Source organism: Heterodontus francisci, chromosome 10 (assembly GCF_036365525.1).
Source record: "Heterodontus francisci isolate sHetFra1 chromosome 10, sHetFra1.hap1, whole genome shotgun sequence".
Classification (NCBI taxonomy): Eukaryota; Metazoa; Chordata; class Chondrichthyes; order Heterodontiformes; family Heterodontidae; genus Heterodontus; species Heterodontus francisci.
Window position 1 is genome coordinate 78830592 of NC_090380.1, and position 16210 is coordinate 78846801.

Consider the following 16210-nt stretch of genomic DNA (forward strand, 5'->3'; position numbering starts at 1 on the left):
AAGTTGTTCAATGTGAGAACAAGTTCAGCCAGACGGAGGAGGGTGGTGGTGGATGGGGACTGGTTGGGCCTCTGTTCAAGGAAGAAGCGGAGAGCCCTCAAAGCATCCTGGTGGGGGGATGGAGGTGTAGAGAAACTGAACGTCCATAATTTATAATGTGCCTTTCATGACATCTCAAAATGCTTTACAGTTAGTGAAGTAACTGTTGTAATGTAGGAAATGTGACAGTCAATTTGCGCACAGCAGCCGATTTGCGACAGCAAAGACCCATAAACAGCAATGTGATAGTGGCCAGATAATCTGTTTTTGTGATGTTGATTGAGGGATAAATATTAGCCAGGACACTGGGGATAACTCCCCTGCTCTTCTTCAGAATAGTGCCTTTGATAAAAGATTATTTGTGCTTCTAAAATAAGTTGAGAGCAATGACGCTCATGGTGAAGACTTACACAGGTGTTAACAACTTTGCCAGTGTTACTTTATGACTGGCTGACAGGTCAGATTAAATTAGGCCATGTGTTTTTCTTGCTCACATAAATCCCTTCATATTATGCATTGATAAAAATTATTCACAAAGCAAATCCAAGTGATGGGCAGTCCTGGGTCTCAGACTAATCATACATACACCATTGCATATTTCCTCATGTTTCCTCACCTGAAAGATCAACTCGATTGACATTTCCACTGCAGCTGTTTTCCCTTCCACAATCCCGAACATGTATCCACTGACATAAGTGAAAACGCTTCCAATAATTGTTAGAATGTTGAGATTTGGGCTGGACATTTTCACAATCCTAATAGAAATAATTAGCAAGGGCAAAGCACCAAGGTCAAATCTTCATATGACACAACAGAATTGTAGGTATTACAATGACAAGCTCTTCAACATAAGCATTTTATTAAAAATGCAGCACATTCTTAATATGTACAGAACCTGCATTTTTATCAAAGCATGCAGAGTCTGGTGCAGACCAGCTATACCGTAACCTTTGAGCCACATTTATACTGGAGCTCACTTAGTTTCGATTCTGGGAGACATGTCAGCGCAGTGGGTCCCCATTGATTTACACAACTGAAATCTAGTTTCCTAAATCTGAAGATCAAATTCCAGAACCAGGTTTTCTTTGAAGGTCTGTGATTCTGCTGGCAGGTTATAGAGGTATAATTTAGAAGTATAAACTTGCAACTTGGTTCATGACATTGCATTCCCTGAATCCAAATTTTACCAGTGTTTTACACAGTGCTGATTTAGTTGGTTTCTGGGACATCAACATCCATAACCTAGCTCCGAGGGGGCTTACACTACTGAATCTTGGTCCCTTATATTGGTGGTAGAGTCATATACCCATGAAGACCGATGTGATGGTGAGGGGTGTTGCTGTTGGTGACACATCCTGATACAAGTGCTGCAACCAAAGTTTACTGGGCAACCTAAAGTGCATCTAGGACACTTGCCAGGGTAAGGATATCAGGAGGTCTGGTGCACGTAGCAAGCTTTAGGGAGGGGTACCATGTTCCACTCAAAAAATATACAGATGCCTCCTGCAGCCCTTTTTTTTTTATTAAGGAGACAACGTTTTAAGCTGATTTTTCATTTTTTTAAAAAAAAAATAGAATTATGCTTCAGTAGCTTTAGAGGAAGAGTTCAGATATACAATATTGAAGCAGAAATATAGGAGGTAGATTTTAACTCTCATTGCCAGACGAGAAACTGGCAGTAGTGGATCATTTATCTGTTATGCACCCTGCAAGATTTTCCTTTCCAAAGGCATTTGATAAAATACCATATAATAGAATATATTATGTGGTAGGAAAAGTAAAAGCTCGTGGAATTAAAGGGGGCAATGGCTGCAGAGATACAAAATTGGCTGAGGGACACAAAGTATGGTGAATGGTTGCTTTTCATACTGGCAGGGGGAGGTGTGGGAAGTGTGTAGCGGTGTCCCCCAGAGGTCAGTGTTGGGACCACTGCTGTTTTTGATATATATTAATGACAAGAACTTGGGTATAAAGGGCATAATTTCAAAGTTTGCAAATGACACAAAATGTAGTAAACAATGAGGAGGATAGTTACAAATTTCAGGAGGATATAGACTGGTGAAATGTGCAGACACATGCCAAATGAAATTAAATGCGAAGAAGTGCAAAGATGATTCATTTTTATAAGAATGAGGAGAGGCAATAAAAACTAAATTAACAATTTCAAAACGGGTGTATATACTCAAGTCTTCCAAGGTGGCAAGACAAGTTGAGAAGTCTATTAAAAAGGCTTTATAGAGGCAGAGAGTAGACAAGCAAGGAAGTTATGCTAAACCTTTATAAAACACTGGCTAGGCCCCAGCTGGAGTATTACGTCCAATTCTGGGAACCACACTTTAGGAAGTATGCCAAAGCCTTACTTACAGTGCAGAGGAGATTTACTAGAGTGTTACAAGGGATGAAAAGCTTCAGTTATACGGAGAGAGGAGAGAAGCTGGGGCTGTTCTTCTTCGGGCAAAGCAGGTTAACAGGAAATGTCATAGAGGTGTTCAAAATCATGAAGGGTTTTGATAGAATAAATGAGAAACTGTTTCCAGTGTCAGAAGGGTCAGTAACTAGAGGAGACAGATTTAAAGTGACTAGCAAAAGAACCAGAGGAAAAAATGTTTACATAGGTGAGTTATGATGATCTGGAATGCACTGCCTGAAAGGGTGGTGGAAGCAGGTTCAATAATAACTTTCAAAAGGGAATTAGAGAAGTATTTAGTGGAAAAGGTGATAGGGCTACAGGGAAAGTGCAGGGGAGTAGGGACTAATTGAACAGCTCTACCAAAGGCCTCCTTCTGTACTGTAATTACTCCACTATAGCTAGTTTTCTGCCCAATGGTAAAAGTTAAAATACATCCCTCAGAGTGTGTTCTGCAGGATAAAAAGGGTACAGTAGTGCAGTGGTCATGGTTCTGAACTAGTAACCCAGAGGTTATGAGTTCATGGTAAGTTGTGAAAATCTGTAATTTTTGACCATAAAGTTCCCAAATGGTTCACTAATGTTCTTTGGGCAATGGGACCGGACACCTATACAATCTGATTTGCATGTGACTCTAGTACCATAATGTGGTTGAATCTTAATGTCTTAATTTTTTTTTAAAGAAAAGCACTCAAGGTGGTGTCCACCACCACCCTTCAGGGCAACAAATGTAGCCTTGTCAGGGTCACCCAGATCCCAAGAACAAATTTTTAAAAATTGTGAATACAATGATTATTACATATGCATTGTAATTTGTATTACCATAAAATCCAGTCCATAGTCACCATCATGCAAGTTTTTTTATGACTTGAAAGCTAGAACCCTTACTTCTGAACTAATGTAACAAATCTTATGTACTCCTTCCCACTTATGCCAACACATTGGAGACCATTCTAAGTTGCTCGACAAATGATTTGTCAAAATAAGCAGTCATAATAGAAAAATAAAATGACAATTTCTGAATTTTAAATTTCTCTACATTCATTTACTGCTTTTTCGTTTTTTTTAAATGTCTTAAGAATAGTATAGAACAAATGTCGCATTTGAAACAGTCTTAAGATTTTGGTATAAACATGGAGAGGAGACTGGGACTGTCACTTTTTTGTTGATTCAAGAAAGATGTTGACATAACTGAGTTTCAGATAAGTGGGTAGGACTGTACTGGTCTCAATCTTAATTTTAAAAAAGTATAGTCGTTTTTTCAATTTATTAATGGAAGGGTTTTATCTTAATTATGAACAAATCATATGGACTTTAGAAAGAAGAAATAAAATCAAACGAATACACAAATGGTATAGGAGGATAAGAGATGAGGGGATAAAGGAATAATTAAAAATAAGATGGAGAAAAACTATTTTAAAGCATTTTATGAACATTAAACCAGATCATTTTTGATATCATTTTGCTCATAACACTCCATTCTATTTATTGTACCTAGTAGTTTCAACCCTTGAGAGTTTCCCTTTAAAAACAAATTGTTTCTTGCGTTAGTACAACGATAAAACTGAACTCGAGTTGAGACCTTTGAACTATGCCGAGTTCTCCATCTCAGCTATGCTGCTTATCCTTAAGGCACAATAGTGGACAAACCTGCAGCCAACTCAAGGTGGCAGTCAGAGGATCAACAATTCTAGATCTAAATTGAATCAGGCTAATATTGGACTTGTTCAGTAAAAAAACAATTTTTGCTTACAGCTAAACTATGCTATTCCCTATGAGAAAATTGTGCCTCATGCAGTCAGTGGGACCCTGCTTTCTCCAGTAGTAATTTTGTACATGCTTGATGCCATTTTGCTAGTAGAACATGATGCACCACCATTATTCTGGGCTGCTAGGAAGTGATTTTTATTTATTTTCAATGTTGCCTTGTTGCCTGCCCAATCTGTCTAATATCCGTGGTGGTCGGTAGCTAAAACCATAGATGCAATGATCCATGTTATCATGGGGGGACACGAATCATATACACGTCCTGCCCAAAATCAAATGGAATTCTAGATAATAACTCTGAACAAAATATCTGATTAAGTGGTTCTGAAATATTTTCAGGCCAAGTCCCATTGAAAAACACTCAGCCCCTCATGCTAAGCATAAAGTGGTAAATTTACAAAAACTAAATAAAATCTTGTTTGTTCCATCTAGGCTAGATTTCTGAATCACCTATATTTTAATGCCAGTATTGACATATTTGTAATGTAATAATGTTGATTAAAAAACACCCAAGCCTGCCTCTCTCCCTCTCCTGTTTCTATTTCTCTTGCTCTCTAATTCTGTTTTTTTCTGCCTTACTTCTGCCTCTCTCTCTTACTTTTCCTCCTCCTTTCTACCAGCTTCTCATTGTAGCAACTCTCACTAAGGTATAGTTTCATGGTGGGTGGGGGCAAAAGACCTCTAATACCTAGCCCAATTGATAACTCTTCATATTATGAAAGTGACTCTGCTTTGCTAAAAATATATATTTTTAAAAAGGCATTTATAGTTAAGCTAAAATAAATGTTTAATATCAAGAGGACAGTGAGGGCTAAATAGACAACAGTGTTACTGTTTGTTAGCTGCTTGGGTTAGGCTTAGGGCAGAAGCCTGGCAACAGGGGCAGAAAATGGACAACTCTCCTTTGATTGAACAAGCCTAGTAGCAGGCACAGCACATCTGGGTGGGCAAAAACTGTCAAGCTGATCGGCTGTTAGTCCGTGTGTGTGCGTCAAGCCTGGAGAAGTCAAAAAGAGCAGAAGACTACAACCCAGCTTCGTTTTCCAATATCTCTGAAGGATTCTGTGAAGTTCACTGTGAATTCGTCTTGTTTCCTGTATTTCAAGAAGGCCTGCTAAATTACTTTCAACGCTGCCTGAAGAGAACTAAATTTCTGGAAGATTCTAAAGATCCCTAAAGATTTGTGTGCTCAGATGGTTGAACTGTATGCCATTTTGGAACAACATATCTCATCTGCTGTTTACTTCAAAAAAATGAGCAAGTGATCTATTTGTGTTTTTTTGTCTGTCACAGTGCTCTGATCTAAAAAATCGTGTGTGCGTGGTGTGGTGTGGTGTGTGCGGTGCGGTGCGCGTGTGCGCCAGTGCGAGTGTGAAGGGACTACGGTGAAAAGGGACTTTAAAAATTGGTTAAAGTAGAAAGTGGATTTTTAACAATTTAATGTATGGATATTTAAAAATTTGATCTATGTGCTTTTTTAAAAAAACTTCATTATAGTTAAGACTTGTTTTATAATAAACTGTTAATTTTGTTTTTCAGTAAAGAAACCTGGTTAGTGTGTTCTATTCTGGGGGGAAAATAGTGTATCCAATTGATTGTTTCAACAAGTGGAAAATTTTAAAGAATATGTTGTGACTTGTGGAGAAGGGGGACTGAATTAACAGTGCACTCCTCCCGCCTTGGTCGTAACAATATGTAGCAATGGGCTGCATTTTAAGAGCCCAATGCTGAAATAGGCATCAGGCTCAAAAAATTGTGGCCAGCACGCACGGGGCCCACGTCGCAGAAACGCTGCGATTCTAAACACAGTGTCTCATTACCATGTGCAGAGCTGTCACCACCCTCTCCTCCTACCCCCCCCCCCCCCACAACCAATGACGTGATGCGGGCAGGCCAATGCGCAGGCGCCAGCACCATTTTTAAAGGGCTTACAGCCCTAATTCAGCATTTAAAATTTAAAGGGACAGTTACATTAAAGATTATAAAAATGAATAAAATAACCTTTCCATGCACTCTCCCACCTCCCCCCCCCAAAGTGGCATTACACTTCATTCCTGCCCTTTTTCCCTCCAGAATACCTACCTTGAAAATTTGACCATTCCCCCCCAACAAAGTTCGAAACGTTTGTCCTTTACCCCTTCCCATCACCCACCTGACCAATCAGAAACATTGTAACCCCGCTCCCCTCCTCCTGCACAGAGAAAAACACCTCCTCCCCCCACCCCACTGGTGGCGCGCCATGTTTCCCCGAAGGGGGATTCGAAGGCTGCATTGCCAGCCACCAGAACAAAGATACCAACCTGCCAGCAGAATCGCTGCAGCCTGCATGTTAAGTAACCATTAACATATTTTAATGCGGGTTCCATCGCCAAGTGGCGGGCTGCCACCACGATGTCTCGTTGCTGCCGAGATGGGTGCAGGGCCTGTTGGGGTCAGTGGCGGGCCTCCTCTATTCCTATCTTCATTGTCTCCCCGCCACTGTTCCCAGCAGAGAGAGGCTTTAAAATCCTGCCCTAGGTGTCTGACCCTGCCTTTATTCAAGATACAAAGATACTTGGCAATCTCTCTACCTGGGGACACTGAGGTTAATTGCACAATTCAGCACGGACCAGCGACTGGTCTTTTCTGATCAACATAATTCAGTGTCAATTAGCTCTCTTATCTAATAAGTTGGCTAAGGTGAGGGTGGGGGAGACTTCGATCTCAGAAGTTTAAAGTTGACATTAGAAATGCATTATTCTACGTATTGTACCTGTTATTTTTGAATTTGATGGTGAAGATAAGAAAGAAGAGTGCAAGGAGAATCCCACATGATAATAAGGTGCACATCATTCCAAATAATACAGGGGAGATATGTTTGACGTCAGACATTATCTTCTGTCAAGAAAATCATAGGTGTTATTATAAACAAACTTTGTGAACACAAAAGCCCTTACTCATGACTACAAATATTATTTAAAGAAAATTACCCCAGTTTTATTTGACAGGTACTCATACAACAAAATTATCCTGAGCAAACACCATCCAAAAATTTTAAATATAAAAGTTTATGGGTTTGAGCCAATTTTTTGTGCTTGCCAAGTGGAATGCTGTCAGTAATGGGGACGAAACATATTTCCTTTATTGAAATCCAGCATCGAGCACTTCAGATCAGGTCCAGGGTATAGCCCCTCTATCTGGGAAATACAACGTAACCTTTGTTATCAAGGAATTTCATAATTGTGTTTTCCGTGACTTGGTCACATTTCCAGCTTTATTTCAGACAAGTTACTGTGTTAAAGCACTCCTTTACCCTATATTGCACATCATGTACCAATCTAACCGTGACACAAAGTACAAATTCCACTGATGAATTCTACATTATTATTTATTGTGCACCATGAAACAATAATTTGCACTTATATTAATATTGGAATTCTTCCCAAGGTGCTTCAGAGAGGCATAGGTGAAACAAATGGACACCAAGGCAAAATGGGAGGTGAGGTGACCAAGTTTGTTCAAAGAAATTGGTTTTCAAAGAAAGTGATGGATGCATAGAGACAAAAGGAGTATAGGGAGGAAATTTCCAAGATAGAATGTAGGCATCTAAGAGCATGACCATTAAGTGTGGGGAAAAATGCAGGATTGGGTGTTGAGGTGCATAAGGTCAAAGTGAGAGGAATTGAAAGTTTAAGCGTTTTTGTAGGTCACTAAGTACTGTAGTGCTGGGTGAGTGGAACTGTGATAGGGGTGGCAGAGTTTTTGATAACCTGAACATAGGAGGAGAAGGCCATTCAGCCCATCGAGCCTGCCCCACCATTCAATATCATCATGACTGATCATCCACTTCAATGTCTTTTTCCCACATTATCCCCATATAAGAACATAAGAACTAGGAGCAGGAGAAAGCAATTTAGCCCCTCGAGCCTGCTCCACCATTCAATACGATCATGGTTGATCTCATCTCGGGCTCAACTCCACTTTCCTGCCCGTTTTCCATAACCTTTCAACCCATTACTAATTAAAAATCTATCTCCTCCTTAAATTTACTCAATGTCCCGGCATCCACCGCACTCTGGGGTAGTGAATTCCAGACTCACGACCCTTTGAGAGAAGTAATTTCTCCTCATCTCTGTTTTAACTCTGCTACCCCTTATCCTAAAACTATGACCTCTTGTTCTAGGTTGCCCCACAAGAGGAAACAGCCTCTCTCCGTCTACTTTGTCAATCCCCTTAATCATCTTATAGCCCTTAATTAGATCTCCTCTCATTCTTCTAAACTCTCGAGAGTAAAGGCCTAAACTGCTCAATCTCTCTTCATAAGACAAACCCTTCATCTCTGGAATCAATCTAGTGAACCTCCTCTGAACTGTCTCCAATGCAACTACATCCCTCCTCAAGTAAGGGGACCAAAACTGTACACAATACTCCAGGTGCAGTCTCACTAATGCCTTGTACAGTTGCAGCAACACTTCCCTACTTTTATACTCCATTCTTTTTGCAATAAATGCCAAAATTCCATTTTCCTTCCTTATTGAAGCTCATGAAGTAATAAAGGACAGTGGCAGCATGAAAATGAAGTTGGCTGAGTGACCGGAAACAGAGGGTAGTGGTAAACTGTTGTTTTTCAGACTGGAGAACAGCATAGAGTGGGGTTCCCTACAGGTTGGTTCTTGGACCACTGCTTTTCTTGATCTATAATAATGACTTAGACTTGGATGTACATGGTACATTGTGAAAATTTGATGACACCAAACGTGGAAGCATAGTGAACTGTGAGGAGGATAATGATAGACTTCAAGAGAACATAGGCTGGTGAATGGGCACACAACTGCCAGACCTGCTGAGCATTTCTTGTTGCTATTTCAGATTTTCAACATCCACAGTATTTTGCTTTCATAGTAGCTATGATTCTACGATTCTGATTCTAGGTTGCAAACAGTCTGGTTCACCTCATACAGCAGCCAGGGAAGGAGTTGGAAACTTGGCCAAGGGTTTGGAGTTTGTGGCAGGGGCCAAAGATGATAGTTTCAGTTTTCCCAGTGTTTAGGAGGAAGTTAGAGCTCAAGTTAGGGACTAAGTTGGACAAGTTATCTGTTTGCACAGATGCATAGATAAATTAAGAGAGATAGTGGAGAGGTATCATCTGTGTACCACTGAAAGCTAGTCATGTCTGTAGAAGATGTTGATGTGGGAGTGGAAAGAAAGGCCATTGATAGAGATGCTTGAAATGCAATTGGATAGGTAAGAATGGAAGCAAGCAAGGGCAATTTCACAGGAGGATGACGCGGTCGACTATTTCGAAGGCTGCAGAGGTTGAGGAAGAATGTTGGTCGACTTTAGTTAGGGATGTTTCGGTTCTGTGGGAAGGATGAGAAACCGACCGTAGGGTTTTGACAGACTTGCAAAAGAGATGGACACCAATATTAAAAAGAAATCAAGGTCACCTGATCTCAGCCAGGGTAATAAATAGAGTGCAAATTGGACTCAGTGCATCTGGATTAGTGAGGAGGCAAAAAGATTCAAACTGTCATTGTTTCTACTCTTGATTTTTATGCTGAAAAGTACACGTGTGATATCAATTGAAGCTCAGGATCAGGTCCAGCAGAGATGATCTCCATGTTTAAATAAGATTGGTGATTGCTATCTAGGCCAGCTGCATATAATGATACCACTATTCCCTGCCAGAATAGAGATGACTGAGTAATTCCCCCATCAGTCACGCCTGGCGACCACACTGCTGTAGTGACTGTGCTTAATTTTATACATATAATTTGTATGTAACTATCCTCCATTCACTGCATTTTGCTGGAGAAATCACCACGCTTTTATCGAAGTTTCGGTCATGAGTTCTGTTTGTTGTAGTTCACGGAGATTTTTTTTTAAATAGACTCTGTGGACTGTTTGCTCTGCTGCATTGTTTAAATAGTCTCTGCTGAGTAAATAGACTTTGTTTGTAAAGTAAATGGTTTGTTGTGACTCCTGCAACTGCTGCCCTGCCTCCAACTCTTATGGTATCAGCCAATGACACACTGATCTAGGTCTACAAGTGGAGATATCCACTTAGGCAACAGAGATGGTTAATGCCATTGGAACTTTATCCCAGCCACACTATATCCTTGCACAAGTCAGCACCTTCAGGGACTTAAGGGGAATAAACTCCTGGCTAAAATATGAAATGATTTATAAAATGATCAAACTATTTGCACTTCTTTTATTTAGATTTTACTTACTACTTGGATATTACACATCTGCTGTAGAAGTCGCTGCCCATCTTCTGTGTCCATGGCTGGATCGATGGTGCAGTCTGCAGAGCTGCACACAGCACTGCAGTTTGGAGGTATCTCCATATTGCGAGCCACACACTTCAATGTCTTCCGCTATTAGTCACAGAGTGTGCTGAAATACTGCAGGTTCATCACAGGAGGGCAGCCTGCACCCATTCTGCCAAATAGAATGCATACAACAAGAAAATTGAACATACAATATTTGATATGATATATTTATTCACTTCAAATGTTCTCTCTCTACTACACTCTTGAAGGCTGATATTTGGTGGCACACAGTTTGAGGCATCAACAATTTTCAAATCAGTGAGTGGTCAGGTTATTTGAGTGTGGGGAACATTACAGCACAGCCTGATCCTGTTCTCACACAAACTTTCCAACATAGGCCACTGAAAATTGATGAAAAATAGGTGTGTTTTTCCCTCCCTAGACTAGGAATGATGAGTCTAATAGTATTGTCTTTACTGTAACCTAGCTGAGATAGAAATCAGCAAACTCTGCACAGACCCATGATTAAAATGTGGTAACTTCCTGTTTATGTGACAAAAATAAACTATGCTGGAATTTGTGTTTACTCAGCAGCCATCGAAAGTTCAATTCAAAGCCAAATTGAGGGTCTTATTAGACAACAGTGAATTTGAATTTATCAGATTTTGTACTAAGATGCTTTTAAACTTCAACTGTGAGAAGCTGGGAGTTCATAATCTTCTGAATTTCAGCTTTTGCTCATAGTAGGTCTTCTATCAAAAAAGTATTTGTAAATGGTATGCACCAGCAGTGGAACTTCATAATGCAAGCATTGGGAGTGGGAGTAAGAGAGAACAGAATGCTAGTAAAACTAAGAGAAAGAGAAATATTGGAAACAGGATTTAAAATATTGCTTAACTGATCAAATTAAACTTGAAAGTACTTTTATACCCCATATCCTTACTTGCCCCTTGTATCTACATTTTACTCCATAACCTCATTTCTTCCTTGTTACTTCATGGCTCTGTTATCTCTCTCTTTCCCTACATGTCTTCTGCTTTCTTTGTGCTCATTTGCTAATGCCTCACTATTGTTATCTCGCTGACAATTTCCCATTGCCACCAAGCCCTCCCAGCACAGAGTCGACCAGATAACGGTTCCTCTGCAGCATACCATTACTTCATGTTTTGCACTCCACTTCTGTCACCAAACCCATTTATGATCCCCATCTGCCACTTCTGAAAGCTTTACCCTCTCTATTTCTCCTCACCAGCAGTTCCACAATCTCTTCCTGTCTCATTGATTGAATCATTAAATTCCCCTTATCCTAAATTTGGCTGATCTAGCCTCATCTCTGACCCATTTATTCCCTTCTCTCCAACTGGCCAACCCAAATGTCCATTCTTTGCTCAAGTACCCCATCACCCTCCTCCATCTGAATGTTTCTTGGTTCCCCCTCTTATGGAAGATTTCCATAATCTTCCCTCCTCTGGATTTTCTCCTGCACGTAGAAACAAATACATTTTCCCCAAATTAAGACAGTAAATCACACATCCAAAAAATATTTCACCCCACATTCACATCTAAACCCTAAAATACAGAACTTATCTCCAATAAACATCCACATATATTACCTTCCACAAAGATAGATTATAAAAGTATCTCTACATAAAGCAACAAAAAGTCAATATTTAATTAAAATCAACAATTAAAGTTTATAAAAATATATTACTGTCACACAAAGAGCCAGTAACAAAAAAATTACCCTATAAAAATGTGATGAGCCAGTATATAATCTTACACCCACACAGATTTAACATATAAATAAATGGTATATTTTTGAATGAACAATTAAATGAGAAGCCAGCAACAATATCAACATATTATCCTCAAACAGATATATAGAGATATTAATTCATCATATATAAAATTTGGCAACTGGGTGTGCATTTCATTGAAATTACTGGCAGTAACTATTACTTCTGTAGATGCACTTGTTGCTTATGATGAGGGCAGCGGGTGGGTTATCTTTCCTCTTCAGGATGATCCTGGAGTATCAGGGAGGATTTTGTTCGTTCAGTATTTGCAGAAAAATTGTAAACTAATTCTTTCATAATGTTTAGATTTTGTTACAACTAATTGAGAAGGGAAACCCTCCCAGTTTTTTTTTAAAACGGTGTAGGTTTCTGTGGTGCTTTGTATGTCTGAGAAAGGCTGGACTTTATTTATTCGTTCATGGGATGTGAGCATCACTGGTAAGACCAGCATTTATTGCCCATCCCTAATTGCCCTCAAGAAGGTGGTGGCGAGCTGCTGCCTTGAACTACTGCAGTACATGTGGTGTAGGTACACCCACCGAGTGCTGTTAGAGAGGGAGTTCCAGGATTTTGACCCTGGTGACAGTGAAGGAATGGCAATATAGTTCCAAGTCAAGATGCAGTGTGACTTGGAGGGGAACTTGCAGTTGGTGGTGTTTCCAGGCTGCCCTTGTCCTTCTAAGTGGTCGAGGTCATAAGTTTGGAAGGTGCTGTCGAAGGAGCCTTGGCAAATTACTGCCGTGCATTTTATAGATGGTGCACAGTGTTGCCACTGTGCACCAGTGATAGAGGGAGTGAATGTTAAGATGGTGGATGGGGTGCCGATCAAGCGGGCTGCTTTGTCCTGAGTGTTGTTGGAGCTGCACCCATCCAGGCAAGTGGAGAGTATTTCATCACAATCCTGACTTGTGCCTTGTCGATGGTGGACAGGCTTTGGGGAGTCAGGAGGTGAGTTACTCACCACAGAATTCCCAGCCTCTGACCTGCTCTTGTAGCCAGTGTTTATATGGCTGGTCCAGTTCAGTTTCTGGTCAAAGTTAACCCCCAGGATGTTGATGCTACGGGATTCAGTGATGGTAATGCTGTTGAATGTCAAGGGGAGATGGTTAGATATTCTTTTGGAGTTGGTCATTGCCTATCACTTATGTGGCGCAAATGTTACTTGCTATTTATCAGCCCAAGGCTGAAGTGTTGCCCAGGTTTTGCTGCATGTGGGCATGGACTGCTTCATTATCTGAGGATTTGAAATGGTACTGAACACTGCAATCATCAGTGAACATCCCCACTTCTGACCTTATGTTGTGGAGCAGGTCATTGATGAAGCAGCTGAAGATGGTTGAGCCGCAGGCAATATCCTGAGGAATTTCTACTGCGATGTTCTGGGGCCAAGATGATTGGACTCCAACAAACACAACCATCTTCCTTTGTGCGAGGTATGACTCCAGCCAGTGGAGAATTTTCCCCGATTCCCATTGGTTTCAATTTTGCTAGGACTTCTTGATGCCACACTCGGTCAAGGGCATCACTCTTGCCTTGCCTTTGAAATTCAGCTGTTTTATCCATGTATGGACCAAGGCAGTAATGAGTTCTGGAGCTGAGCAGCCCTAGCAGAACCCAAACTGAGCATCGGTGAACAGGTTGTTACTAAGTGCTGCTTGATGGCTCTCTCGACGACACCTTCTATCACTTTGCTGATGATTGAGAGATCGCTATATCCAGTGCCTTGGCAGGTTCTTGATATTACGTGGCATGCATCAAATTGTCTGAAGACTGTCATCTATGATAGGAGGAGGCAGAGATGATCATCCACTCAGCACTTCTGGCTGAAGATGGATGCAAATGTTTCAGCCTTGTCTTTTGTACTGATGAGCTGGGCTCCTCCATCATTGAGGATGGGGATATTTTTGGAGCCTCCTCCTCCATTTGGTTGTTTAATTGTCCACCACCATTCACGTCAGGATGTGGCAGGACTGCAGAGCTTAGATCCGATCTGTTGGTTGTGCGACTGCTTAGCTCTGTCTATACCATGCTGCTTCTGCTGTTTAGCATGCATGTAGTCTTGTGTTTTAGTTTCACCAGGATGACACCTCATTTTTAGGTGTGCCTGGAGCCTCTCCTGGCTTGCTCTCCTACACTTCTCAGTGAACCAGGGTTTGTCCCCTGGCTTGATGGTAATGGTAGAGCGAGGAATATGTCAGGCCATGAGGTTACAGATTGTGGCTGAATACAATTCTGCTGCAGCTGATGGGTCACAGCACCTCATGGATGCCCAGTTTTGAGCTGCTAGATCTGTTCGGAGTCTACCCATTTAGCACCGTGGTAGTGCCACACAAGACATTGGGGTATTCTCCTTGAGAAGACTAAAATACTTACATTATCAGCCTGTGTACACAGGTTTGCTTGTGTCCCTGTTGTGCTGTTCAGCTAGGTGGGAAAAAAGAACAACACAGTTTAGTTATAACAACAAAACTAATAATATTCAGATGCTATCACTAAAATTAGCAAACTATAGCAACATTTGGCCAGCACAGATTAAATGGTTTTATCTGAAGTGGAAAAACATTAGGAACACAAAGTACCCAGAGATGTGTTTATTCTAGATTGTTTTGGGAGCTATGCATGCTGAGTGTATATTCTGCTTCTACAATGGTCTGAAAAATAACACTAAAAGCTACATATCCAGTGTGAAGAACAAACTGTGCTGCTCCAGCAACTGTGACATGGGAACCGGGTTGTGCCATCATTAACCATTTTCTGAAGTTATTAATGTTTGCATGATGGAAGCATTGAAAAAGATATTTATCAAATATTTTAACTTTATGATGTTCAGGTAAGATATTGAATATCAATTTAGACCAAGAGTGGGAAATTGAGTCTCCCTAACAGCTCTCAGAACAGTATAAAACCAGATTTTAAAAAAATAGGAAATACTGCATAACTTCACAGCTAAAGTGTTGCAGTCTTAAAACAACTTCCTGATTAGTCAGCATATGCTAGGAAGGACATTAGAATAGATCCAAGATACAAAAGGAATGTGTCAAAAGGGAAAGAGATTGTTCTGGTAGGAAAGTGTGAAGTGCAGCTCTATCCTTTGACTCCTCTTTGTTATGCAGTGAAGTCCTTGCAATCTATTGTGATGGTTACGTGAGGACCTGGTGGCATAATACAAGTCTTTGAATGTGTGGGGGACTGAAGTTACCAAGTTTCTACTGTTGATTTTTCACAAGGCAGCTCCATAGTTATAACATATATATTTTACTAGCCCATGGGAATACAGCCATGTACACCAGTGAATAAGGGATTTGTTCTGAGTTTGCCATAAGGTTTTATTGGCATATGTTCTACTAGCAACAGCACGAAACTGATCTCCAAGGTGTGTCCTGTTTAAATTGATAGTGTCTAGTAAATAATAAATCAGTCCAAATATATTGGGTTGCACAAGTTAGATTTCATCCAAATTTAGGTGATCAACTTCTGAAAGGCAGGAGAACCATGGTAAATGCTTGCTATGCAGAGTATAAAATTAAAAAGAAGTTCAATTTCTGATTTAAACTTAATATACATTGCTTGTCATACCAGATCAAGCAGAAAATGATCTTTAAGAAACTGTAGCAGTGGTGTTCAGAAACTGTATTGGTAGAGAACTGGGCTAGCATTTAGGCAATTATGAACTTTAATTCTAGGCTCAAACTCAACTGGTCTTTCCAAGATTGAGTTTTGTTGAGCTGCTAGAAGCAGTGCATGGCCCTTCCTTTTTATGTCTCAGTCAAAAGCCACTTTTCTACTAGCATTAATTTAGTTTGGATTCTGGCAGATTGGTATCAGAGAGTCAGTATTTAAACTTTATATGTTGTTCATCCTTCGAGGTGAAGATGACTATGTGCATCATCTTTGGTGTTTGGTAGGGTTCCGGTGGGTGCACAGATGACGACGACTTTGCATAAATC

At 40.4% G+C, this 16210-nt stretch overlaps 1 protein-coding gene across 1 annotated transcript in view; it reads right to left on the bottom strand.

Annotated features, from left to right (window-relative positions):
• gpr156 (G protein-coupled receptor 156) overlaps positions 1–10542 on the bottom strand; it is a 40764-nt gene extending 30222 nt beyond the window's left edge. Inside the window, exons 1-3 of the mRNA XM_068039949.1 lie at positions 10426–10542; positions 6966–7090; positions 656–794 (exon numbers count right to left, since the gene is read on the bottom strand). Coding sequence (XP_067896050.1) covers positions 656–794; positions 6966–7090; positions 10426–10542 — 381 coding nt within the window. The remainder of the gene's footprint in view (positions 1–655; positions 795–6965; positions 7091–10425) is intronic.
• Positions 10543–16210: the final 5668 nt, after the last annotated feature.